The 27421-nt window shown below is 41.6% G+C and overlaps 1 protein-coding gene across 1 annotated transcript; it reads left to right on the forward strand.

Annotated features, from left to right (window-relative positions):
• The first annotated feature begins 1155 nt into the window (after positions 1-1155).
• On the forward strand, positions 1156-27415 carry LOC149322917 (uncharacterized). Its single transcript, XM_089484718.1, has 9 exons — positions 1156-1403; positions 2980-3153; positions 7045-7202; positions 10425-10623; positions 13159-13255; positions 20877-21048; positions 23077-23211; positions 24439-24650; positions 26720-27415. Exons 1-9 carry the CDS (start codon positions 1156-1158, stop codon positions 26786-26788), a joined length of 1464 nt encoding a protein of 487 aa, XP_089340844.1. The 3' UTR covers positions 26789-27415.
• The last annotated feature ends 6 nt before the right edge of the window (positions 27416-27421 follow it).

A 27421-nucleotide genomic window follows, 5' to 3' on the forward strand; every position in this document is an offset into this window, starting at 1 on the left:
CTTCAAGCTAAATTCTGCTGGTATTTTGGTCTCATCCTTTCCCCTTTGCCTTCTCCTCCATCACTGGAACACTCCCACTCCCCTACAGCACTGAGGTTAAATTTAGCTCTTGGTTTGGAAGAAGTTCCTACTTTTGAATGCCTCGCCCAATCACAGCTCCTAGTAAAACATACCAACACAATGCTAACAGCAATTCTTTATCAACTTTTCTCCAATCTTTGAACTGTTTTGTCTCTGAGCATCTATACCAATAGTTCTCCATACTAAATTCTTAAGACTCAAGATTGATAAGAGTTAGAAGGGCTCCTAAATATCCTTATAGTCAAAGGCACTGGTTTGTACGGACCTCTTAAGTCATTCAACCAACGCAAAACATGCAATGTTGTTGTCTAGTCCAGTCCATGTCTACTTAAAAGTAAGCCTCATTTACTTCAGTGTGTATGCAGCAGAGGTAGGAAATACGACCTCCCAGATGCTGCTGAACTGCAGCTCTCATCAGCCATAGTCAACAGTGAGGTATTCTGGGAGCTGCAGTTCAACAACAGCTGGAGGGCTGCTTTTTCCTGCCCCTAGTATAAGGGATTGTTGGCCTATTGTATTGCAAGTCCCAGCATGCCTCTCTGTTGGCCAGGATTGCTGAGACTTGCAGTCTGACAACAGCTAGAGACCATTACTTCCTCACACAAGACTCTATGCCTGCTCTTAAGCATTTTTAGTAGGAAATATCATACTCACCTACAAACATCTACAGCATGTTGTGGTTTGTATACAGAAAGGGTGAATTCTCCTGCATGATGACCAATCCACGGGAGGGAAAAGAAGAGCAAAGCAGGTGAGTTCTGTGATAACTAGGAAATTATCCTTGCAAACATTCTCTCTAAAACTGAAAGATGCCCACATACACAACCTCTTAGCAACAATACTATAACACAGGAGCAGGGAAACTACTTTTCCCCTCACCCACAACTACTTATCAGTCAGGGCTGGTGGGAACTGGAGTCAGGCAACATCCAAAATGTTTCCACTCCCATTATAGTGCATGTGATTGCACTCACCTTCCCAATCAGCTCCAGCATGAGAAGTTAACCTATTACCCAAACTTTTATCAGCTGGGCCTACCCACAAAGCTCAGGCTTTCCACCACTTTGGATAGCCATGCTGTGCTACTTAGCTCTTCTGATATGCTCCTTCTGTTCCAGTGTTTGGCCTCTACTCTCTCCAGATCCTGAGCTTCTGTCTCAAGGCCGGACCCATTGGCAACAGGCCCGTGAGTTGGCTCGACACCCCCGCTATGGGACTTGTTGGATTGGGGCCTTGGAGCAACTGGATGCTGGATGTAAGGAGTTGGATGAGGAGAAACAAAGCCACATTGCTCTTGCCTTTGCCCATTGCCACCTGCAAAGGTGAGTCAAACCTCTTTACATGACTTCCCACGGCCCCAGTTTGTGAGGGATAATCCTGATTCATCCTGTGTCATCCCACTTTTTCAGTTGCTTTTAAATTGGCCCAGTTTGTCCTCTTCCTTCTGCTTCCCTCCTTTGTCCTCAGCTTACATCAGTTGCTGCAGACTGAGTTCAGAGTGCAATTGTATTTGTATTTGCAAACATATGTAATTGTATTTGTATATGTGAGAATGGATGCAAAGATGGGTACAAGTTATTATATTTGATATCATGGCAATACACACACACAGTGCAAACATAGTTTGTACTCAATTAACTCAGTGGGGATAGGGAAAAAGAGGAAGAGACAGAATCTTCCCAGTAGACTCAGGCAAAAGCAAACTGCTGCAGCCTCACCTAGTTTATCTGTTCTTCTTCGTTAATAATGTTTGTCATCTTGACCACAGTGTGCTATTGCTTGGCCACATGGGTCCCAGTTTTCACCTGCAAAATGGTAAAGGGTATGTCCTTGGTGAGGGGATAGGGTTGCCATAATTCTCTACTAAAGACTGGGACAAAATGTAGGACAAAATTTAGACCAAAATATAGGACAATTGTAGGATAAAATTTAGCCCAAAATGTAGGACATTTAAGGTCCTCCTTTTTTCTTAAATGTCCTACATTTTGAGCTAAATTTTATCCTACAATTGTCCTATATTTTGGTCTAAATTATGTCCTACATTTTGTCCCGGTTTTTAGTAGAGAATTATGGCAACCCTATGAGGGGAGGTGTTCTAGAGCAAGAAGGAAAAAAAAGAGTCCTGGTTTGAATCATGGAGTGTGTGCGGGTGGCGGGGGTGAACTCTAGGAAAGAAATAGGTTTGCCACTTAATATGCTTTTTCTTCAGAATGCTTGTCCCATTACTACTGGTGTAAAGGGCTGCTATACAGCTTGTGCCCTCTCCCAGTTTCATTTTCAATAGCTGATGACAGGTGGCCTTATGTTTGGGAATCCTTAACTAGCTGCTGCAGGTTGAGAGGATGAGCAGGGAAATGGGGATTTGTTTGTTTGTTTGTTTGTTTCTCGTGCCATTTTATAATCAATTTTTAAAAAATTAATTCAGTGAGATAGATAAGAGGAATAATAGAACATCACTGAATCTCACCCTTGAGGAGAGAGGAGCTTCTGATGCTAGCCATATCATGAGGCAAAATGAGGCAGTTGCCTCAGGAAGTAGATCTCAGTTGTTATGTAAGTGGAGCATTTGTTGTTACTGTATTTATACTACTAGAGTCAAGTAAAGAGAGACACTTTGAGGGATTTTCTGCCATCTGTGTCAAAATAATTTGGATGGTTTGGAGTGCTATGATGCGGGGGGGGGGGGGGATTTGCTACTTTACTTGACAACATGAACCCTGGGAACTCCACAAACATACACACAACCTTTTTCTTTTCTTTTTCTTTTCTTTTTGCAGGGGGGGAGATCTGTGCTGTCCCAGTATTTCAGGGTTGGCCCTGCCAGTTCCCCCATTTTTCATCTTTTAATCCAAAAGTGCTCACTTCAGCTTCTTCCAACCTTTTATTTTCTCCTTGCAGGTCTGGGAGGGGATTTCCACCTTGTAAACCTCACAGCTCCATCCGTGACTGCACACAGCATATGGATTCAGTGGCGTTTGGTGTATACACAGAGTTCTTCACTCATGCTCATAGCATTTGCTATTTTCTATACAATGAAGCCTGGCAGCAGCGAGCTCAAGATACTGTACACAGGTCAGGAAAACTAAGCCATTTTTTTCTTTAATAAAGGGGCTTGCTTTTGTTTGTGAGCCCTCAAGCAGACTCTGACCTATGGCAATCCTCTCCTAGAGTTTTCTTGGCTAGGTTTATTCAGAGGAGGTTTGGCATTGCCTACCTCTAAGGCTGAAGGAGTGTGATTCTCCCCACCAAGAAGTTACCTTTTTAGGGCATGGTGATCCTCCTTGAATATAACTATGTCTACAGATGATCAAAGTAACTCTTAATTTAGTTTTTCACTTTTATCTTGAGCAATCTGTTCATCTATCATCTCCCAACTCTGTGACCCCTTTCCTAGAAAGATCTATGAACTATCACTAGTGGGGTGCTTCAGGTTCTGTCCTGAACCCCGTGTTGCTTAACATATTTATTCAAGAAGAATATTGACAATGGAATATGCTTAGAGAAGGAGGACTGAGATGATCAAAGGTCTGGATTCCAAGATTTAGGAGAAATAACATAGAGAGTTGGGTATGTTCAGAATGGAGAAGAGAAGACTAAAAGGTGACATGATGACCATGTTTAGATATCTGAAGAGATATCATGTTAAAAATGGAACAAACTAGTGTTTTTTTCTGCTCCATAAACTAGAACATGAATCAGTGGATTCAAATGACAAGAAAAGAGATTCCATTAGCACTTGGAGGATGGTGGACTCTCCTTCTTTGAAGGCCTTTAAATATAAATTGGATGGGCATCTTCGAGTGCTTTACTTGTTAGTTCCTACATGAGAGGGAGTTTGATTAGATGGCCCTTGTGATCCCTTACAACACTATAATTCTATGATTCTAACTCTGCCCCAAGTGTCAGTTGCCCTGAGGCTGTTGTAAAATACTCTGGCCTTTTCCGTTAGCCAGAAGAGGCATGAGGGTATATCTCTGGCTCATATTGAGATGGAGGAAATCATAGCAAAAAACAGGTCAGCCTAGTCCCAACAACTGGCCAGAAACAGAGTAGTTGCTGTAAAAGTTGCCAACACCACCACCAAAATCAAGGAGATACTTATTTTATTTTATTTATGTCTTGCCTTTGCCCCAGTATGGGACACAAAATCAAATGTAGCTAAGACAATATAGAATACAGAAGTTTTTTAAAAATTAAATCAATTTAAGACACATTCATAACAGATTCTGTTGGGGAAACAGGTTGAGCAGGAAGCATGACCTTGTTTCACTGCAGAAACACACTCCTAAATACTATCTACCAGGAGGGGGGGAAAAGAACATTCCCTATGCACCATGTTTCCAAGCAGACTTGGGTAAGGGTAGGAGCTTCAGTTGCAGCAGGGGAAAATTGGGAGGGTACATGCAAACAGATGGGGGAAGCTGGCTTATACAACTCACAGGTCATGTGTTACTCACCCCGGTGTAAAGGCTGTTCCAAGGGTGGAATCCACTTGGTTCTTATTAAAAGCTAATCAGAGCCTGATGAAAATAATTGAGTGGACTGAGTGGGTGATCAGAATAGAAGAACTGAATGCAGCTCACAGGCCTTCCATACACACATCTATTCCTGATTAATTGGGAGGAAAGAGCTGTGTTGTTGCTGCTGCTATTGTTAAACAAATAGTCATCAGAAACATTGCTGCTATGCTGCAGACTTGAGATCCACCAATAGTGTCCAGCCTCTCCCCAATGCAGGGTCCCCAGCTAGAGTGTCTCCAGCAGGTAGCTGCCCAATCTCTTTTCGAAGCTGTGCAGAGAAAGGAGTTTATCAGACAAGGGAAATTGGAAGTATAATCCAATGGCAATCCGAACGCAATCATGGGGTTTAACATTATTGCATGATAGACTACCACACGCAATTTCGGGCAATGGGAAGTTATTTTCGGGCAGTGGGAAGTCAGTTCAAACGCAATTCGAATTCACGTAAATTCGCTGAACTAGCGAATTCACATGAATGGGTTCTGGCCCCACTTTCTTTTCATTCAAAATTAAGAGAAATTCTTCCTGTGTGATAAACTCCAAAGATACCCCATCACTTCTCTAGGCAGTTGGTTCCTATTGTCAAGGAATTCATTCTAATCCTGTAATGTAAAACCTTTACACTTGGACCTACCCATTGGGGTAGCAGAAGACAAATCTGCACCTTTCCTCTGCCTTTAAAATATTTAAAGAATGCAATCATGTCTTCCCTTAGTCTTCTATTCATTAGGTTTAAAATTCCCAACTCCTTCAACCTTTCCTGATAGGATGTGTCCTCCGTATCTCTTATCATCCTTGTTGCCCATCTCTGAGCCTGCCCTACTGTTAGCTTACAGTTGTAAACCGCTTAGACACCGCTAGTTCAGTATGAAGTGGTATATAAATGAAACTGTTTTGTTTTGTTTATCTCCTTCTTAAAGTTAGGAGCCTAGAACTGAGCACTTTATTCCAGATGAGGCCTGACTAGTGCAGAACATAGTAAAACTATTACTTTCCTCTACTTGGAAATTATGATTCTGTTAATGAAAAAGACTATTTGCCTTATTTGTTGGAGCATCACACTGCTGGGTCATGTTCAATTTATGATCAGCAGTAATCCCAAGGTATTTGTCGCATGTGCTACTTCTAAGATGAGAATCTCTTATTCAATTCCTGTGCACTTGGTTTTTGAGGTCTAAATGGAGGATGTTCCATAGACTAAACTGCATTTCCATTTGAGCAGCTGGAACTGCCAGCACCCAAAGTAGGGCACTTGTTCTAGATGGGAGGGAGAAGAGGGGTTGAGCTACCCAAGAGTGACACCCTAATTCCAACACTTCCCAGAGCAGGCTAGTTTTGATGTGACAGGATAGTCTAATTTGGGAAGCGTAGGCAATCAGACTGACTTAATGTCAACCTTTGTCTAGCCAGCACTTGGTGGAAATCTAGAACAAGCATCCCTGTGCAGGGAGGAAAAGAATCAAGCTGCTGTGTTAGATTTCCAGCAGAGGTGTAACTACAGCTCAGCAATCAGAGGAGGCAACAGGGATGCTATCTTTGGAAGATCTTTCCTTCTTGAATTACCTAAAATGGTGGCCTACTGTGGAAGCAGTTTCCCCAGAGGATTACCTACAAGCTCGTGGATATTTGCAGGCTGATACAGATAGTGGAAAAGCAGAGCTTGAAATTGGACATGTTGGCTGGTGGAGAATTGTAGTCTAAAAAAAGTAACTTTTATGAGATCCAGGAAAAGGGGTGCATGGGGCAGGAAGAACAGACCATTATGACTAACGCTAAGTTTGTAATTCAAGAGCCGATGTTGGACTCTATGGTCCATAATTTTAATGTCTAAATTAAGTTTCTATCTCCTTCATTCTGAAAAGGTTAGAATATAAGTTTCAACCTCTATTCTCTCCACTATATTTTGTGGCAGTTTGGGTTGTTTTTTATCCGTGTGTTTGGCTTTTTATTGGCAAAAAAACCCCCTTTAAATGCACACTTTAGGGACTACAAAAATGCCCACTCCTGAACACACTTTCCCTACACCTGCCTTAGCACCTGTCCTGCTCTGCCAGATCTGTTCTTTGCTCACATATTTTTGCATTTCCCAGCCTACAAATGTCCAGGCAGAAGGAGTATGGCTTAGAGAGTGCATACAGATTGACTCTGTTGACCATTAATTCCAATAATAAGAGGGAAGGTAGGTGGGAGTCTCTCAAACAGTAGCTTTATAGGGTAACTCTAACCCTACCTTAGGATGGCAGCCTTTCCAAACCTGATACTTTCTGGACAGATTGGATTACAATAATCGTCAGTCACCACAACTGTTGGGCAAACAATCTGGAGTGATGGGAGTTATAATCCAACACATCTGCAGGGTGCTGGTTTAGAGAAAGTCATTGTATGGTTTAATTTGATCCTGGGTGTAATACTGAATGGCTTCTGCTTCCTGTATGCCCTACAGATTGACATCCTCTTCTGAGTCTGTGGCCCGCCAACTTGAATCAACCAACCAGCTTGCTGAAGAAATAGTCCGGGCACAGGATGCCACCTTGCGCTCTCAGGAGCAGATCCTGCAAGATGGGGAACTGCTACGACAGGCGCTCCATGACTCCTCCCAAGGTAATGTTGGGACTGGAGCAGGGATTATGTTCTGGAAACCATACCGAGCTGTGAGGTTGTTGCCTTTTAAGAGTGTAGAAATAGCATGGGGATTTTTGGCTCTCCAGTTATTATTGGATGGCAGCTTCTATCATTCCTCACCACAGGCTTTGGTGCCTAGAGCTGATGGAACTTGTAGTCCAACATGTGATAAACACAGTTGTTGTACAGGCCTGCCATGATATGCCAAGTATTTGAGCAGGCTCTGCTTGTTGAGAAAATCCTTTCTCACATCAAGACAGAAACCTTGGCCCATGGCACTGATCAGTATGATTTTTAAAAAGTCTTATTTTTATTTATTTTATTATTGTTATCCAATGTTATTTTAATTCGTTATCTGCTATATTTTATTGTTTGAATGTTAAGATGTATTAATGTGTATTCTGTTTAATTATTTTCATGAAATGTAAGCCCTAGGCAGGCTTATTTTATCTATTTTAATTGATTGTATGAATAGCGCTGTGTAAATTTACAGTGCTTTATAATTAAATAATAATAATAATAATAATAATTATTATTATTATTATTATTATTATTATTATTATTCTGACTTGAAATATGTTGGGGTGTGATGGAGTGGTTCATGGATTTGTTGTTTGTGGGGAGTTAGCTTCTAGATAAGTGGTTCCCAACCTTTTGAGCCTCCACTTGTTTTGGATTTCAGATCTCAAGTCCCAGCCAACTTGCCCAACATTTAAGAATTATGGGATCTGATGTCCAAAACCTCTGGAGGACCAAAGGTTTTGAACCACTGCTCTAGAGTTTGTGGTGCAGTTTTAAGCTCAACAGTGTGCCAAAATATATATTTTAGGAGATGCACACTCCAGTCCACTGTAATGAACTTGGTGTGAGCAGGATTACTAGTGTGCATCTGAACGTTTTGGGGCTTCTTCCTGTATTTGCTTTCCCCATGCAGAACAGCATCACTGTTATAGCAGTTTCCTCTGCCAATATGCAATTCTCGTGTTCTGCTGTTTAATCTTCCTTCATCCCACACTCTTTGACTTGAAGGCAAACACTCACATACCACAAACATGGATTATTCTATTTGCTGTTGTTTTAGAAAGGTGTGCCTGGTGTGTGTTTCTCATTGCCCCCAAAGTTATATCCCAAGATGTTCTCTTTACAAGCTGCTTCATGTTCCTGGGTTTGCCAAACTCATATCCCTAAATGCCTCAGATCCCAGATTGTTCTGCTATTGCTTCCAGCGGTTGTGTGTATGCATTACAGAACTGGATGGATGTGTGGATGCTGATGTTATGGCTGGCTGGAACTTGGAGGGCTTGTCTGCCAGCCATTCAGCTACTAGAAAAACCAGTGAAGCCACATTCTGTGTAAACATAGGAAGGTGTATTGTACTGAGTCACACTATTGGTCCATCTAGCCAAGGGCAGAGAAATATCTGGTACTCAGATGTCTTTGGATTTCAGTTCCTAGGGGCCCCAGTTGACATGGCCAATGTTCAGCAATTATGAGAGAACTGAAGTTCAACAGCATCTGGAGTGCCTCATCTCCTTTCCACCCACACAAAAAAAAAAAGACAAACCCAAAAAATTAGCTTGATGCTGATGATTATCTGACAGTAGCTCTCCACAGTCTCAGGCAATCTGAGAGATAGTGAATCATTGGCCTTCCATGCATTGTCACACTCCAGTTCCCAGTGTCCCTGACAATTGTTTATGCTAGCTGGGACTGATAAAGATTGGTGTCCTACACAGCCTGCTGTAACTGGACATGCTTGAGACTGACTTCAACAGTGGAACAAACTTCCTCAGAGTGTAGTGGAGTCTCCTTCTTTGGAGGTCTTTAAGTAGAGGCTGGATGGCCATCTGTCGGGGATGCTTTGATTGGGATTTCCTGCATGGCAGAGAGTTGGACTGGATGGTCCTTGCGGTCTCTTCCAACTCTATGATTCTATGACTTTGAAACTTCTTGTACACAACACTCGGCTTCTATCAGTGTGCAATGGACTTCCCATAGTGATAGACACCCCACAAAAATGTGGTAATACTCAAATTCTGCCCAACTTTCTTGCTGCCACCCCTCTCTCTTAACCAGCCTTAGGCACCAACACTGATCTTAGGGATTTCTCCCATCCATGGAACTATTTAAAAACTGGGGCCACAAGTTTGGTGTATGTGTGTGCATGTACAATTAAATAAAGTTAAAACACAAATAAGTTATCATGTTAGAAGTCAATTAAATTTTAATGGATGTAAATGAATCAAGAAAAGCAATCAAATAAATGAAGAAAAATAAAGCTAACAAATACAGGTAAAACAAAAGCATGAAGAAGAGAATCTAAAATTACTGAAAGAATTCCCATGACATATAATATTTCTCCCTATCATTGTATTTCCAATTTCTATGTATGGTCATGAAAGCTAGACACAGTGAAGAATGCTCAACTCATTTGAAATGTGGGTCTAGAGAAGAGTTCTGCAGTTACTGTGGACTTCTAAAAGGACAAATAAATGGGTGCTAAGGCAAATTAAGCTTGAAATGACTAAATTGAGACGGTCATACTTTGGACACTTCTTGAAAAGATATGACTCACTAGAAAAGACAATAATGTTTGGTAGGGAGGAAAGAAGTAGGAAAAGAGGAAGACGGCATTCCAGATGCATAGACAGTCAAGTAAGTCACAGCTGCCCTGAGTCTGCAAGACCTGAGCAGGAGTGTTGATGATAAAATTTGGAGGTCTCTCATTCATAGGGTCGCCCTAAGTTGAAGTTGACTTGATGGTGGTTTACAACAAATAATATTACACATGTTAAAGGAAGTGATAGCAAAATTAATTCTTAATGTCAGTTATGTTTATATCCTTTCCCTCTCCCAGTAAAATCAGGGTGGTTAATCCACTGGTCTGCACCAGTGACCTATATGGGGCTAAAAGAACAGGTTGTATGGCCACAGTCCCCATGTATGCTTAATTGCTGAGTGAACCTCTGAACCCATGTCTTTCTATCCATTCCATTCTACTCCCTACAGTAGTATTAGAAAATGTTCAAATGTTTTCTCAGCAGTGTAGGTATTGTATAAATACTATGAGAAAATGAGGGGGGGGGGGAATTGTAGGCCTATTGCAAAAACACAGTGGGGGAAAGGACTCTCTGTCTGGTCTACCAAGTTAGGCAAACATGATGGAACAATGGCTTGACTATTTGCCTCTTCTGTCTGCAGGTATTCGTCAGGCTTTCCAAGCACTGCAGGATTCAGCCACTGAGCAGCGAGTGGCGTTTGCAGAGATCTTCAACCGGGTGGCATTCCTCCAGCGCTTTGTTGTGGGGGAATCCAATGCCATCTATTCTCTTTTCTTCCATCTTCTGAGTGGGGCTGCCAGCCTGGTGCTGACTTCTTGTCAACGGACATCAGGAGCACGGTGAGATCAAGAAGAATGAAATAAGAGTTCAGTGATATCCCTGGTCTAGGATATTACAATCTGACCAAAAAGCTCATTTTGAGAGATTTAGGGAACCGTCTTTTATATAATGTATGGAGTAGAACAAAGAGCCTCTGATACTAATAAGCCTGTATAATTTGAATGCATCCTAAGAGTTCGAAAGCTGCGCCAAAGCTGTGCTCTAGTCCTTAGGACTGTGGCATGGCTTTGGCATGGCTTCTGGCCTCTTAGGACACATGCATCATTTAAACAGCATACTTCCAAAGTGACCCGAAGCAGCTTTATTTTGGCCTGTCTATATGGGACCATTGTTTCTTTCTTTCCTTTTTTCCTGGAAGAACTGGTATGGTTAGGATGGAGGAGCCATAGCTCTGTGATTAAGTACATATTTGATATACAGAAGGCCCCAGGTTCAATCCCCAGCATTACTGGGGCAGGCTTATGATTTAAACCTGGCAGTTGCCAGTCAACTCTTCCCATATGAGCCTGTCCAAAATTTTAGATCTTCAGCAGAGGCCCTACTGTATGTTCCATCACTTTTAAAGGTTAGACAGCAGCACCCCAACTGTAGGACTCTCTCTGCTAAGGGCTGTGACCTTGGGCAAGTCACATGCTCTCAGCCTCAGGGGAAGGCAGTGGCAACCTCCTCTGAACAAATCTTGTCAAGAAAACCCTGTGATACGTTTGCCTTAGGGTCACCATAAGTTGGAAGCACACCCAACTAAAGGTGGTGGCAGGTTTGGGTGTGCAACGCCGGTACCCTGGTGAGATCAAACTCTTTACCCAAAAAAGGCTCTGAAGCTGAATGTAAAGTTCAAAAAGGGGGGAAATTTAATTTAAAGAACAAAAATAAAGAGTTTTCTCCTCCCCAGCTCTAAATAAAAGATACTTTACAGTTTCAGCAATCTTCCGGATGTCATCTTTCTGGGTCTGATGTCGGTTTGCTCTCCTCACTCAATGGAGCTGGTGCAGGGTCTTTCAGCTCCTGAATTCCTTTATTCGCTTGCTGATGGTAACTAATTTGGCTGAGTACTTGGTAACTAAAATGGCTAAGTTGGTAACTAAAATGGCTAAATACTGGTAACTAAATTGGCTAAAGTACTTGTAACTAAATTGGCTAAAGTGTAAGAAATGCCCTTTCCGGCTGTCTGGGCCTGTTTGCCACCAAAAGACAGCTCTCTGCCTGCTCACAGCAAAGACTGCTCCAAAACTAAAAGCTTCCAGCTACAGCCGAGCATGTTGGGAAACGGCAAACCAAACCTGGAAATAATGCAGGGGAAACCTACAGCTCCTCCCACAAACTAATACAATAAACTTTTCTACACTAAAATAATCTATGGCCTGAACCAAAATGAAAGAAAATGCAGGGGAAAGTTTCAATCAGTCCTGGCAGGACATCACAGGTCACCCTAAGTTGGAAGCAGTTTGAAGGCACAAAACATGCACACACACCATCTGTTTTCAGCTTCTGGCAGGCAGCTAAAACAGTGCTGTTCCACATGTCTTTTTTTGCTGTCTGAAACTGCTCTGTTTTAATTGCTGTTTTGAAAATTATTTTAAGGATTATTTTTAAAAGTTTTTAAAGAGTATTTTAATTTCTTTAAAAAGGTTTTAATCTTGTATTGTTCCAAATGTTGCTTACCTGTCATGCATTGCCTTGAAGGTCCAGGGAAGCTGGGAGGTGATATATAAATACAGCCAGCCCTCCTGATCCATGGATTTTTTATCTGTGGATTCAAGCATCAGTGACTTGAAAATACTTTAAAAATATACAAATTCCCATAGGCAAACCTTGATTTTGCCCTTTTATATAAGGGACACCATTTAACTGTGCCATTATGTTTAATGGGACTTGAACATCCACATATTTTGGTATCCATGAGAGGTCCTGGAACCAAACCCCAGCAGATACCAAGGGCCCACTGTACTTCAAATAAATAACTAAATAATTAACAAACCTATGGTCAGTTTGCTATAAGGCATCTTCCCATGTTCTATACTGAGTCCACTGCTTGTGGTTTGGTTATATAGTTGGTAGATACTACTGAAATTCCATGATTCTGTATTATAAGAATTATAAGATCTATACTGCCACCTTATATTTCTGAGATTTAGGTTTTCTCTGGTGTCAGTGGCAGCTGGTGAGGATGGAAAGGCATATTTGCCATAGGAGAAAAAACAGTACAGAGGGAGAAGGATACATACTTATTTGGTGGTATCAATGTACTATATTTTTCAAACTTCAATTGGCATCTTCCTTGGGGAGCTTTATTGACAGCAATTTGTGCAGGCTCCCTTCTTTAGGCTGGCGAAGATTCTGATGTTTTTGTCTCTCTCTTAGCAAAATGTCTTAGGAAGGGCTAGAAATCCACTGCCTTAAAAAACAAGTTAGTTTTCAAAATGCCAAATGATTTAGTAGAAATCAGATACCAATTTTTCTGTGGGCACAGCCCACAGAGCAATAAAAAATAAAGTGCCCACTTATTAATCTAATTCCTGCTCTTCCCTTTCCAGGTTCATTTTGCTGACCTTGGTGGGTGTAAACATTTACTTGGAACGTGTTATCTGCAGCTTTCTCATGGATAACTCAGAGGATGGCTATGACATGACGGTAGGATCTTGCAATAAGAGAGGGGCAGGGCTTGGGAAAACTACTCTTCCAGATGAAGATATAACATTTCCAGAAATTTTGAAGCCATGGCAGAGGGACTGCATGTGAAATATTGTGGAAAACTGCAGGGGGGAAGTGGTAGTAGCATCCTTTTGTTGTTTACCTTCATTTTTTTCCTGACTTTATTTAGGCTACCCTAAGGCAACCTTATCATGAGTTTTTCTTGGCAAGATTTGTTCAGAGGGGGTTTGCCTTTGGCTTCCTCCAAGGCTGAGAGAGTGGGACTTGCACAAGGTCACCCAGTGGGTTTTTCTGTGGTGGAGGGGTCCTGGTCGACAGAGTCCTAGTCCAATACTCAAACCATTACACCACACTGCTTCTCTTTGTCATTGTGTTACAGACTGAATTTCACTTTTCAAAGATATAGCTGTGTTAGTCTGTAGAATCAGTATGAAGAGAGATCTTGTAGCACCTTTGAGACTAATTGGGATATTGCTTTGTTACTTTAGGAACATAAAATGTATTATATGCACAATATGATACATTTATATAATATTGCTTGCATAAAGTTATCCTTGGTGTATTAAAAGTATGGTTCAGTCAGGCAACAGTTACAAACTTAATTCCCCCCCCCTGTTTTTTTTTTTAAAGTTACTTTTTGTTACAAATGGAAGTAGAAGGTCCTGAGCTGTGATGAAGCTCTGGTTTGCAAGTTTATCAAGAGCTGGAAAAAACAATCAAAATAAAATAAAACCTCAGCATTGGTGAAACAGAGAAAATAATTGTGTCTCCTCCAGTCTTCCGAAATGTCAACCAGACATAAATAATTTATTTCCATAAAAAGAACTGAGAAAATAATACCATGACAGTATCTGCCATGATCAGATACTGTAAACTGTCTTACATAAAAGTCATCCTATTGAATAGTTTGGAAATAGTTTTGGAGGAGTAAAATATGCACACACTCTTTCTGTTCATAATTCCAAAATAAAATATTCCAAAATTCACTTTTTTCATTTTTTCCCACTTTTAAATTTTTGCAAAAAAACCCTCAAAACTTTAACTAAAAAGAAGGGTAAATTGGTTTTGTTTTTGTTTTTTGCTGGTCACATCTCTACTTCTAGGCTTTGGCTAAATCCCCCAGCCATGCCAGCTGGCAGTTCTGGGAGCTATAGTACAGCCTAGGAATTTTTCAGGCATACAGCTCTCACGATACACTGTGCCTGGAGTGATGTTGATCTCTACTGAGGTGCTGTCTCACCATTCAAACATAGTTAATTTGATGTGAAGCCACTACACCATTGCCTTTCCCTACAGCACTATGGTGTCATGCTCGCCCTTGTCAAGGGAAAGTGTTTCCACTGTGTCCTCTGGGCAGTTTGGGGAGCCGGAGAAGGAGCAGCCATACATTTGTGCAAGAGAGGAATGGCTGAATGGCATTGAATGATTCTGAGAGATTAACAGCAAACTTGTAGTTTCCACTCACCAGATTAGTCCTGACTTCATCCCTGCTGAACAAGGAGACAAGGATTGGGTAAAGCTGAGCTAATTTACCACAGGCAAAACAAAAAAACCCCACACACATCAAAACAGCCATGATTCAGGAACAGAATCCAGCTTCCTAGTACTGTCACGCACACATTTAATCCAATTGACACTTCCCCTAAAGCCTGAGCATGCATCCCATAGTATCCAATGGCCATACAGACAGTGATGTAATGTTGGTTAAAACCCATTACTGTGGTCTCAGAACTAGGTGACTTGCAGTTCTATATCCAAAAAAAGACATTTTCTGCAGCCTCTCTATACCAGGCAAATTGGGAGTGAGTTATGCATAATTTACTCTTAGGTTTTTACTGCCTTCCAGCATTCTGCTTCTACTAAGTGTTGAGAAAAGCAAGGAGTTAGGCTGGGAACTGAACTCCCATCTCTAACTAGTCCAGAAAGCCAGTGTGCTACAATGATTGTAATGTTAGAATGAGACTTGGGAAATAAGTGTTTCAAGTCCTTGTTAAATTCCCTACATGTCCTTGGAGCAGTCATACTCCCTGGCCTACCTCACAGGGTTGTCACTTTGATTATAAAATGGGGGAAAAGAGTGCTCCATGCAACAGATCGAGCTCATCAAAGGAAAGGTGTAATAGAAATGTAAATCTCTTGGGCTTATGATGTAGCATGTTAAATGAATTGCCAGTGATGTGGATTTTTAAAAAATGTAAATCTAGATGGGACTCCATTTTGAATGATCACCATGTTCTGTGAGGACAGGAGATCTATAACTTTCATTCTTCCAAAATGCTGGTAAAAAAAATTCCCTATTTCACAGTACAAGAACAATAGAAAGAAAACCCTGGCTGTTGCCAAGTCGGAAAAATTGCAGTGTGGGGAGAAAAAGGTTAAATACTCCCCTCCCAGACTAAAGTCTCCATTCAGAATCAAGCCCCTACTTTTACTGCAGGCAACACATGCGTCTCTGACATATCTCTGGCTTGAGTCTTTGTTGGGCGATGCCCAAGCATTTTACACACATTTTTATGCCATATGGGCTGGAACAGGGATGGGAATGATGCCACCTTCCAGATGTTGTACTGCAGTTCCCTTAGCCAGCATGTATAATTATGTGAAATGCTGGGAGATGCAGTCCAACCATATCTAGAAGGTCATATTCCCTCCCTCCCACCCACCCACTGCCACCAAGAAACATCTTGTTTCTTGTTCTGAACTGCTCATCTTCCAGCAAAGTGGAGCATTGAGTACAGAAAGAGTAATGCAATTGCTGTCTGGGGGGCCTCAGAATATTGAATTCTGCATCTCTCACCTTGTAGTCCGTTGCTACACAGCTCTGTCTACAAATGAATTGTCTTTTGCCAACTACTGTAGTAATTAAAAAAGTTAGGAGAAAATGAGCATCCCGGCTGTGCAGAAATGCCTCAGCAAGGCTGGTTTATTGGAGCAAAAATTGTTTAATGGTTCGAATCCTTTGTAATTCCAGCTGAGGGTGTTAACTGCTTATGCGGAGAATGGAAGATAGCTACATGGAACATATTTTGTGCTGTAAAATTACAGCCTTTGTTCATTGTGAGGTTGCTGATGTTTTCACATTAAAGTAATGTGAGTAGCCCATGTTAGTTGGTGAGACATGGGATGGGCAGCTTCTGACTCTCTGGAGGTTGTTGTACTATAACGTCCGTTACCCTTCACTATTGGCTAGGCTGGCTAGGACTAATGGGAACTGTGGTTCAACATCATATGAAGGGCTCCATGTTGGCAGTCCCTGATGTAAATGATGAGTTTGCTGACCTAGTCGAGAGCCTTTGTCAATCTAAAATCTAAATAGAGTCCTGTGGCACCTTCAGCACTTAAAAGAACCATGTTTCGTGATCTGATATAAATGCAAAGGCTAAAATGCCAAGTCACTTTCTCAATGGATTGGTAGCATCTGTAATATTCTACTAATGCAAACATTAATTGAACAAGTAAGGGCTTCTAGAGGTAACCAGCACCATTCCAAATTCTACATGATGCAGTAGAAGTTTATTAGTTACACAAGTGAAGATGCCAGTCTTCTCCTTTCCCTTTTTAAAGATACACTATTATTTACAACATCAAATAGCAAGAAAATGTCATTCCATCAGATAGAGATTTTTTTAGCTGGGTACCCAGGAAACACAAACTCAGTACTTCTAATTGTCCTGGATCTCAAATGCATCGTTTGCTGGTTATGTGTTTCTGTAAAATCATTAAAATGCTAATTTTGAAAAAAAGTCTGTCAGGTTTCACGTGGCATACGGTTTTGTGGACTGCAGTGCACATTTGCTCAGAGGCAGTTAATCCAAATGCAGTAAGATTCTGTCTCTGAGATCTTATGCCAAATTAAACTTGTTACGCTTTAAGATCCCACAAGGCTCCTTGGTTTTGTTTTTTTGCTGCAACAAATGCATCACAACTACACCCACTGAAGTTTTTGGCAGACACAGATTTACACGCCATCCATTACTGAAGCAGCTGGTGGATTTCAGGATTGTAAGATCTGCTTTGTTTGTTTAGTAGAGGCTCTTCACTTAATAAATATAATTTAGAAGATGAAGAAAATATTCTCTTTGCTCTCCCTATTGTTATGTGAGCCAGCATGGTGTAATAGTTTGAGCATTGGATTATGATACTGTAGACCACAGTTTGAATCCAAGCTCAGCCATGTAAACCCACTGGGTGAACTTGAGCAAGTCACACTTTATCAGCCTCAAAGGATGGCAATGGCAAACACCCTTTGAGAAAATAAACCCCATGCCAAGAACCCCCCATGATAGGTCAGCCTTAGGGTCACCATAAATTGGAAATTACTTGAAGGTACACAACAACTATTACAGTGGGGACTTGTTATCCCTGGGCTTGCCATCCATGGATTTAAGCATCCATGGATGACAATCCCCGTTGTCAGCAATGGCAGTGCATGCACGCAACCACTAGTGCAGCTGTGTGCATGTCACACCACCATTAGGGACAACTTGACTTGAGGTCCCACATTTTTTCATATAGGTGTATTGGGGGGTCCAGAATGGATCCCATGTGGATACGAAGGTCTGATTGTATTTAATCAAATCCTTGCTTATTGACTGTAGTTTACCCTACTGTCTCTCTGCCTCCTGCATTATTTTATAAATCCAAGTAAATGTGATTTGAGTCTAGCAAGGAACTGGTACTGAGGTTCTGATAGCTGCAATTTGGGCGGAGGTGGGTTAAGGAATGGTGAAGGGTTTAGTGACCGACTAGACATGAGAGCTAAACAGAACCTCCATATTCAACGGCAGTACACCTTGGGACACCAGCCACCCAGAGCAAGAAATAAAGAGGGTAGTTGCCTTAAGCCCAGCATGTGAGCTTCTTATAATCTTCTGGCTGACCATTGACGAACACAGATGGCTGCACAAGGTAGATTTAAGGGCAATTCCTATTGGATGCTCTTATTTTTATCTATGATCTAAGGGCAATTCTTAATGGGTACCCAAAAGCCAGATGTCCTCATAGCCCAGATCACAGCTCCCAGAATCTCCTAGGCAGCCTGCTAGCTAGTGGATTCTGAGAGTTATGAAGTCTGGATCTTTGGCAAACTTCAGAGATTGATTGGAGAAGCTTGTTCTTAATAACCACACTTCTAAATTTTCCTGGCTTGTGCCAGCGACCCCATCTAGGTTGCTATTTCTTTTGTACTGAGAAGCTGACAATCTTAGAGGATATGTTTCTTCCCAACACTCCCCTACCCTTCATCCCACCTCGTCTTTTTCTATCTGGTTACCACTGTGGGATTTCAAATTGCCTGTTGACTTATGATTTTCACAGGGTTTTTTTTAAGGCAAGAAATATTCAAGGGATGATTTGCCAGTTTTTTTCCTCTGACAAATATAGCCTACAGTACCTGGTTTTCATTGACAGTCTCCCATCCAAGTACTAACCAGGGCTGAGTTTACTTAATTTCCAAGAACAGACAGGATCTGGTACCTTTAGGGTATTTAAGCCTCAAGTCATGTAGGCAGAACAGAAATTGTTCAGGGGGAGGACAAATTGCAGCAAAGGGGATCCTCAGCAGCAAGAGTTGCATTTCAAAGCTTTTACCACAACCAAATCGATGCACAGATTGGAAATTGTGTGATTGTCTCTCTAAGGGAGAATGGCCCTCAGATAATGCAGTTGCATATCTGATCAATCATGTGGGAAGACAGTGACCTAAGGTCCCCAGTCCCACCTCCCCCATTGTAATTTCTGCTTTTCCTCTATATTTGCTTAGAGCAGGGTTCTTGAAAGTTGGCTGAGCCATTAAATCATCAGTCCCTTTGGCAAAGCCTCTACAATCAAGCTGCAGCTCAATTAAAACCATCTTGATTGCCATCACTTTATTATGAGAGCAACTGATTAACAAAATCAGTCTCTTTTTAGAGAATTAGGATTCTTTTTTGCTGATGACCTTCTCCTGTGATGATATAAAATTATGCTCATAAAATCCTTACAACCCTGCCTTATTCTACGTTTCCCTTTTTTTCTGAAGATGCTGAATGGGATGTTGCAGCCTTCCATGTTGGGACTATATCTCCCATCACTCCTGTCCATTAATCACTATGTTCTGGCGGGGGCTGTTGAGAGTTGTAGGTGAAAACTTTTGGAGGACACCAGGTGGGGGAAACATAACGTCCTAGGACCTTGTTCTTACTTGAGCATCACTGCCAACAGATTTGTACTAACTGGAACACAGAGCAGAGCTTGCAAAAGTTACTTTTTGGACCACAGCGCTCCCAGACTATGTTAGCTGAGGGAGTTGGTAGTTCTAATCCAGAAAGATACATTTTCTAATCTCTGCCAATAGAGGCATGCATGCATTTTGGAACTCGAACAAGGAGATAGTGGAATAGATAGGGAGTTCTTAAAAACTATGCATCTGATTGTGTGGCATGGAGGAAAAATACGTATCTGTTCCATGACCAAATACAAGAAAAGAGAGAGCTTGGCATATGATTGTCCTTTAAAAGCAAAACAACACAGCTCAGCAATATTAATGACTTACATTTTACACTGAGAAAAAGTAAAACTGCAACTTTGTTTTGCTACAGAATAAGTCAACTTCTCATGTGTCTAAATCAGATGCTTTTGGGAGCTGACAAGTAAGGCATTAAGACAATGGCCTTCCCTTAAACCAAGGATGAGCAGAAAATTTGTGGGCTGTCTTAGTCCCCCAAGAGACCTTGGAGGGTCATCCCTGCCATACCCACTCCTGCAAAAACAACACAACTTTCTTGCTCTTAAATACCCTCTAGGGACAAGGGGACAGTTTCACTATGTTATGGGGTCTTCAGCCCAAGAGAAACCCTCTTATTTTTAACTGGGTGGATCTGAAATATGGTAAAAAAAAAAAAAATCCTCCCACACTCCCTAGATGGCATTTTGGAGCAAAAAAACAGTTTTGAAAACTTTTGCATATGAATTTGTAACAATTTTGCAGAATTTTTTTTAACCTCAGTCAGTTTCCAAATGTGGTGCTCAGAAGGCCTTTTAGGGCATTTTTCACCACCACCACCACCCCATTAAAAAAAAAAATTAATTGTGCCCAAAAAACAATAATCACTACCACTTACAACCCACAAGGCCCATTCTTTCCCTAAACTTTGTCCACAGAGTATCTGGTACTCAGGTTTACCTCTATGTAGGTAGGTTCTATTTAATTTAATATTCAATGATTGCTGCAAAAAGTCACCGATTATCCATCTGTGTAATAATCCATTATCATCTGTTAATATGCCTAAATTGTTTGAAAAGTAGCCCAAGTGAGTAACTATGAGTTAATTTGACAATTTTACTATTATATTCTTGTATTTAGTTTCTCAAATAGAAAATGTCAGATCTTGATGGATAGAAACCTGTCCTTCTGCATGACGTCCTTTGTAGGTAATCATTCTGTCTATTTGTGTGAGAAAAAGAAACAGATGGGAATTACACTTTAGACTTGAAAGAGAAGTCTGAGAATGTAGCAGTTCTAATCTGTCCCTCAGAGCAACTGTTTGCCCCAAGATTCCCCAAGTGCAAGATGCTGAATCTGGTCTGTCTGGTTGCAGTGACTTGCATCTGTTCATTTTAGGAGAGCATTTCCTTCTGGGTGGGCCTGTTGCGCCGTGGTTTTGCTGGTCTTGGCTTAGCTGTAGTGGCTTATTTCATCTGGACCTACAAGGACCCAGCCAAACAGAGCCAGCAGGTGCTCCAAAGCCTACAGGAGACCCAAACAGAGATTCAGCGGCTTCTGCAAGAAACAGGTAAGAGGGCGAAGGAAGGTGTGTGTGTGTGTGTGTGTGTGTTGGGCTTTAGGAGGAAGGGCACCTGCTCTCTCCAAGGAGGTCTCTCCCCAGGATCACCTAAGAGGGAAGGCACAAAGAAGTTGTCTCGTGCATTTTTGTACTTCTAGATAGGAGGAAGCTCCTAAAGCAGTGGTTCCCAACCTGTGGGTCGGGACCCCTTTGGGGGTCAAACGACTCTTTCACAGGGGTCGCCTAAGACCATGGGAAAACACATATTTGCATGTAGCAATGAAAATAATTGTATGGTTGGGGGTCGCCACAACATGAGGAACTGTATTAAAGGGTTGCAGCATTAGAAAGGTTGGGAACCACTGTCCTAAAGGGCACAGTTTGGAAGCAGAAGGAGCAAAACAGTTTTCAGGTAGTACAGTGGGTGATGCCCTCTGAAATCTTCTGGGGGTCCACTGGTCCCTTCTAATCCCTCAGAGTTGCCCATCCCTATCTGAGAAGTGGGGTCCCAATCCCAGTTCAGACATGAAGCCCTACAGGAAAAGAGATCCCACCACAACATTAGGAAGAACGTCCTGACATTAAGAGCTGTTTGACAGTGGGACGCACTCCTTCAGAGAGTAGTGGAGTCTCCTTCCTTGGAGGTCCTTAAGCAGAGGCTGGATGGCCCTCTGTCGGGGATGCTTTGATTGTGATTTTCTGCATGGCAGAATAGGGTTGGACTGGATGGCCCTTGAGGTCTCTTCCAACTCTTATGAGTCTATGATTCCAGAAACTGATAGTGGGATTAGGCAGAACAGCCCAAATAAGGGAGGGAGGGAGAGCAAATGTGAGATTTCAGGCTATTTATTCTGCTCCTTCTCAAAGAGTCTGGGCTGTTCTCACAAGACTGATTTGCATGTGAAGAAGTGAGCTTGTAGCCCATGGAAGCTTATGCTAAAATAAATATATCAGACTAAAAGGTGCCCCAAGACTTTCCCCTTTCCCTTTTAATACTGAAACAAGCACAGCTCTCTCTTTGAAAACTGCAGGTTTTAAAAGGGAACCTAAATACATAATTTAAAACTGCTCACCTGGAGATGTCTGGGAAACCAAATGCTGCAGTTGCCTAGCAACTGTCACACAGAATCTCTTCCATCCCTTCCCAAACTTTCCTTTTTCCTCAGAAGAAGAGCTGAGTCAGGGCTTAGGTGAGGTTTCTGGGAACTCCTCTGCCCCTTTGACTGTGAGCCCAGGAAAAGAGCTGTCGGTAGGAGACATCCCAGATGGGTGAGCTAGATTAATTATGGTTGTACAGCCCATTGTCTCAGAATGTAACATTAAAGGTAGGTCTTCTGGATTGTTAAGCCTCTAGTCCAGGGCTGGGCAGCTTTGGAAGGCTAGATGGCTACATATTAGCCCTCCAGGAGACCTTGGAAGGCCACATCTGCTCCTGGGGGGAAAGTACCCCCAAACACCCTCTATGGGACATATTTTGGGGCAAAACATGCTCTTCAAAAATTTTTGTACAATTTTATTTTTACTCCTGGAGGACAGGGGTCTTCAAACATATGGAAATGTGCTCTACATCACCTAGAGATCATTTTTGGCCATTTTTGGAAAAAAAATTACCCCTGGGAATTCTGCAGGCCACACTTTGTTCATCTCTGTTCTAGTCTTTGGGCTTTATTAAAGGTGTGTAGTGTGGGGATGTGGTGGCTTAGGGGTTAAGATGCCAATTCTGATGATCGGAAGATCAGAAGGTTGGCAGTTTGAGGCCCGAGTGTTGCGTGATGGGGTGAGCTTCCATCACTAGCCCCAGCTTCTGCCAAGCTAGTAGTTCAAAAGCATGCAAATGCAAGTAGATAAATAGGTACCACTTAAGTGGGAAAGTAACAGTGTTCGGTGCAGTCATGCTGGCCACATGACCACCAGCTGGCTCTTCGACTTAAAAATGGAGATGAGCACCACCCCTTACAGTCGGTTACAACTAGGCATTCATGTCAAGGGACTACCTTTACCTTTTAGTGTCTCTATCTGTTCTCTTTTTCCTTCTAGAAAGGCTGCTGCCTAATAAACCAGAACTCCTCCTCCAAGAATCTGTCCTCCTAAGTGCAGAGGATGAGGCCTTCTTCATGGACTCTGGATTCCCAGAGCAGCTTTCCTCTTCAGAGTGCAGAGATGAAAGACAAAGTAAACAAACAGAAGATTGAGAAGCAGGGGAAATTTGTGCTATATTGGGGGTGTAGGAAAGTATTTAGAAGACTGGCTTAGGAGCAGGGAAACTTTATATTAAAATCCTGGCTCCACTATGGACTTACTTGGTGGGCTTGGGCAAAGGTCACCCTAATCTACCAGCTAGGTTGACCTGAAGATATGATGCCATTCTGAACTCTTTGAAAGAACAAACCATAAGTGTTGCAATACTGAAAACTGACTCTTACAATTGCTGTGTTTTCTGGATGTATGTAATCTGCCCCAGTTGCCCTGACATGAGTTGTTTCCACTGAAGGAAGGAATTGTAGTGTTGGAAGGGGCTTCAAGTGCCATCTGATCCAACTCCCTTCCAACTAAAGCACTCCTGAGACATGACCATCCAAGTGAAGATCATGGTTTCAAATACCATTCAAATCACTTTTAATTTCCTAAAGCACATGTACTAGAATCAGGATACCTGAAGGGACTTTATTTCTCTATATACATTTCTAGAATATTATGCTCTAGCTGCAATGCAAGGCATTAGATGGAGGAAAGAGCTAACACTCTTGAATGGAGAAGACAAGACCTTTTTAGTTCTGGCACCTTTTTTGTGGTAGTCTCCTTCTCAGAATGCTTATTTGCTCAATTCTATCAGTTTTGGGCAATAGTAAAGATGATGATACTCAGAAGGCTTTTTCTTTGCCTGGCAACTACAGGCAGCCCTTTGTATTCATGGATTCTTGATCCACAAATTGAAGCATCCATGACTTGAAAATATTTTTAAAAAGAATAAATCCAAATAGCAAGACTTAATTTTGCCATTTTCTATAAGGGGCACCATTTACTGTGCCATTTTATTTAATGAGACTTGAGCATCCATAGATTTTGGTATCCACAGGGGGTCCTGGAACTAAACTACAGCTTATAACAAGGGCCCACTATATTAAGTATCTTGTTGTTTCTGATCTGATTCAGTGGATTTATTTATCTTAATTTTTGGCATTTTTTATTTTTTATTTCCCCACCACCAGGACAACTCATATTGAGGCTACCTGGACATATTTGCAAGATGCTTGCTATAAATGCAGTTTCTGTGGAACAGACCTAAATTATCTGAGGGAGCTGGGAGTGCAGGTTAGCATGGATTGGAGGAAAGAGCTGATGCCCTTGCATTGAAGGTCCCTTCTGAAGCAACTAACAGACCAGGTGTTTCCCCCCTAGGGCACAAAACATGGACTAGCCCCATGCAGAGGGGACACTCACCTTCCCGCCTACACCGCTCAATATCCCGACAACGAAGTGTGACCAAGACCAGCAGCCCCAAACAGAGAGGGCGATCCCCTTCCCGTAAGTGTCGTTCGCCTTCCCGCCAGCGCAGTCGGACCAGAAGCATTGCTGCTCAAAGGCTGGAAATCCCTGTTCCACTGGAAGGGGTGAGTCCATTTCTGTGTACTACAGTGTGGAGGTTAATTTTAAGGGGGAGGCAACTGTACTCAGAGGATATGAGCAACACTGACAATATGAAGGGTCCTCCAGGGACATGGGGAGTTGGTCTTGGAGGACACATTCCCATTGATCCCAGTTCTCCCTTTCATTGGATCTATTTACACATACCAGTTTGATCCTGCTTTAACTGCCATGGATGCATCCTATGGAATCTTGGGATTTGTAGTTTGGTGAAGCACTTAGAATTCGCTAGTTTATTTCCTTGAAGACTAGGATTACAATTCAGGCAGAAAATTTTACATATCTAATAAAACTATACATCCCAGGATTCCATAAAATAAGGGCAGGGAAATTATAGTAATATCCAACTGCTACAATTATACTGTGCATAATTACACCCACTGGAAATCCTTGCTTAATAATACTTTAGTTTGTCTTAAACTGGAACAGGACCAAAACCTACTTCAGTGGCGCACCTTTAAGGTAATCAGGCTATGTTCTTTCTATTTCTTTTTTCCTTTAGTAACTTCTATAAGCTTTAAATTGTTTGCATCATTTATCTAGAATTTGCTGGTTTGAAGTAACACAGTTGTGGAAGGCAGAAAACCCGCCCCACCCCCTATTACTTGAAAATCTTATTCTGGCAAGCATTACCTCATGTACTTCCAACCACAGGGATTTAGAATCATGAAATAAAAGGCAACATTTTGCAGTAAATTTGTGGAGTCATCCTAGCTTTGCTTTCATCCTGCTACTGTACTGCAAAAATCAGTAACAGAGCAAAAAAATTTCTCACAGGTCCTCAGCCTTCAAATGTTGGGTTTAGAATGAAGCATCTAGATTTATACACAGTGCAATAAAATAAAAAGTAGAATCCAAACCCACCTTTTTCTGAACAGAATATATTTGTATATTAGAGCTCAAGAGCTTTGCTTTTGAAGGCGTCTCAAAGTACATGTATTCTCATACCCCTGGGAAAGGAAGCTAATCTACGGCTTTGCTGCAGTCCTACTGCAAATTGAGGAGTGTGGCTTTAGCTTGGACTCCAGTGGTTTTTTGAGAAAGCAGGTTCTTTTACATATATTAAAGGTTACTGCTTGAGCCTTCTGGATGCAGCAACACTAGAGCAGTTGAATGTTCATTCTTGTTATCAGTGCAAGTTCCCTGCATTATAAATAACACTAGAAATGAAGCAGTCATCTCATTGTTCTTTTTCCCCACTTCTTATTCTAACAACAAACAATGTACTATAGTTAGTTACTAATAAATGTTTAACATTTGGAAATGTTGGTTCTATGAAATTTGATGATACAGTTTATGTTATATAACATACTTGAATTTTAGGCTTGGGGAGCTGACAGCTTTTTTAAAAGGACTTCTAATAGTACTGCTTTAAATGGTTCTTAATGTTGTAGTTTAATTACAATTTAGGATTTTTAAATTTTATTTTTATCAATGTTGTGCTTGTTTCAAACTTGTAAGCTTCCCATCTCAGTTCTGTAGAGAAAGTATGATATAAAATGAATAAATAAAGCAAGGCTGGGAGATCTTTGGCCCACATATGTTTTGGACTACAACACCCAGAATCCCTTATGGCAGGCAGGCTGGGGCTCATGGGAGTTGGTGTTCAAAACATCAAAACAAAACAACCCCCCCCCCCCAGTGCTGTGATAAAGGAACAAAAAGGCTAAATTTTAAATTGGGCAGGTGTGAAATGTATGGCCCTCCAAATGTCGTTGGACTATTGGTTATTTTGGCTAGAGATGATTAAAATGGCAGTGAAGCAACATCTGATGAACCATACATTCCTCACTCTCTACGTGGTGAACTACACACCATTCTGCTCACAGTACTTTTGAAGCAATGTAGTTTTCTACTTGCCAAAATGGCATTTCCTGTGAGCTTGAGAATGTTGTCTTTTAAATTACAACCCTTAGATTCCCCTAGCCAGCATGGTCAATGGGCTGTAGTAAAAAAAGGGAATTTGCTCTGGCTTAGATTAGTGATATAGCAGAACTGTCTTTATTCTCAGCCAAATCTCTCTTGTTTTTTATAGGTTCTGCAGTACAAGCTGCGGAGCCAGAAGTCCCTAGTTGGAACTTCTTCCTCTTCAATCAGTCAGTGAAGATCAGCTTGCTCACCCCAGTCATAAAAGAAATGACTCTGCAGCTGTCATCTTTCAACCTGCACTTGGGGAGTTGAAGGAGAAAATCTCTTGTGGCAGGGCTTGTAGCTGAATAATCAGGGTGCTCATTTCACTGGTAGAGCAGAAAGATTTCTTCCCTACCTGACAGCAAAAGCAAATGAGGAGTAGGACTTAAACCTTTAGTTCTCGTTCCCTCCCTCCGCCACACACAACAAAGGCTTGTCCTTTTAGACAGGGAAATTGATACTTTGCTGAGATGCTGAAATGTAAGTGTAGTTGCAAGAGACTGTAATATCTGAACCAAGCAGTGACATGTCCAGTTAAGGCATCATGCTCCAGATGTACCCCATTTTAATGTTCCTAATGTCAGTTTTTATGTCCTTGGCTAACAAGAGAGACCGTTACTTGCAAAAATTTTCCACTATCAGCTAGCTGTAGGGATCTCTCCAAATAGATTACTCTCAGCAATAGCTGCCTTGCTGGAGTGGTGCTTTGACTCACAGTATTCTGTGTCCCCGTAAGCCCCCTCTGCAGCTGTTGTTTTCCCCATTAGAAGAACCTTTCTGCCTGAATCTGCATTTGAAGGGCCTAAAGACATATTCAAGAATAAAC

The sequence above is a fragment of the Sceloporus occidentalis genome, unplaced genomic scaffold, assembly GCF_023333645.1.
Source record: "Sceloporus occidentalis isolate IW3139 unplaced genomic scaffold, rSceOcc1.0.p SCAF_1, whole genome shotgun sequence".
Taxonomy (NCBI): domain Eukaryota; kingdom Metazoa; phylum Chordata; class Lepidosauria; order Squamata; family Phrynosomatidae; genus Sceloporus; species Sceloporus occidentalis.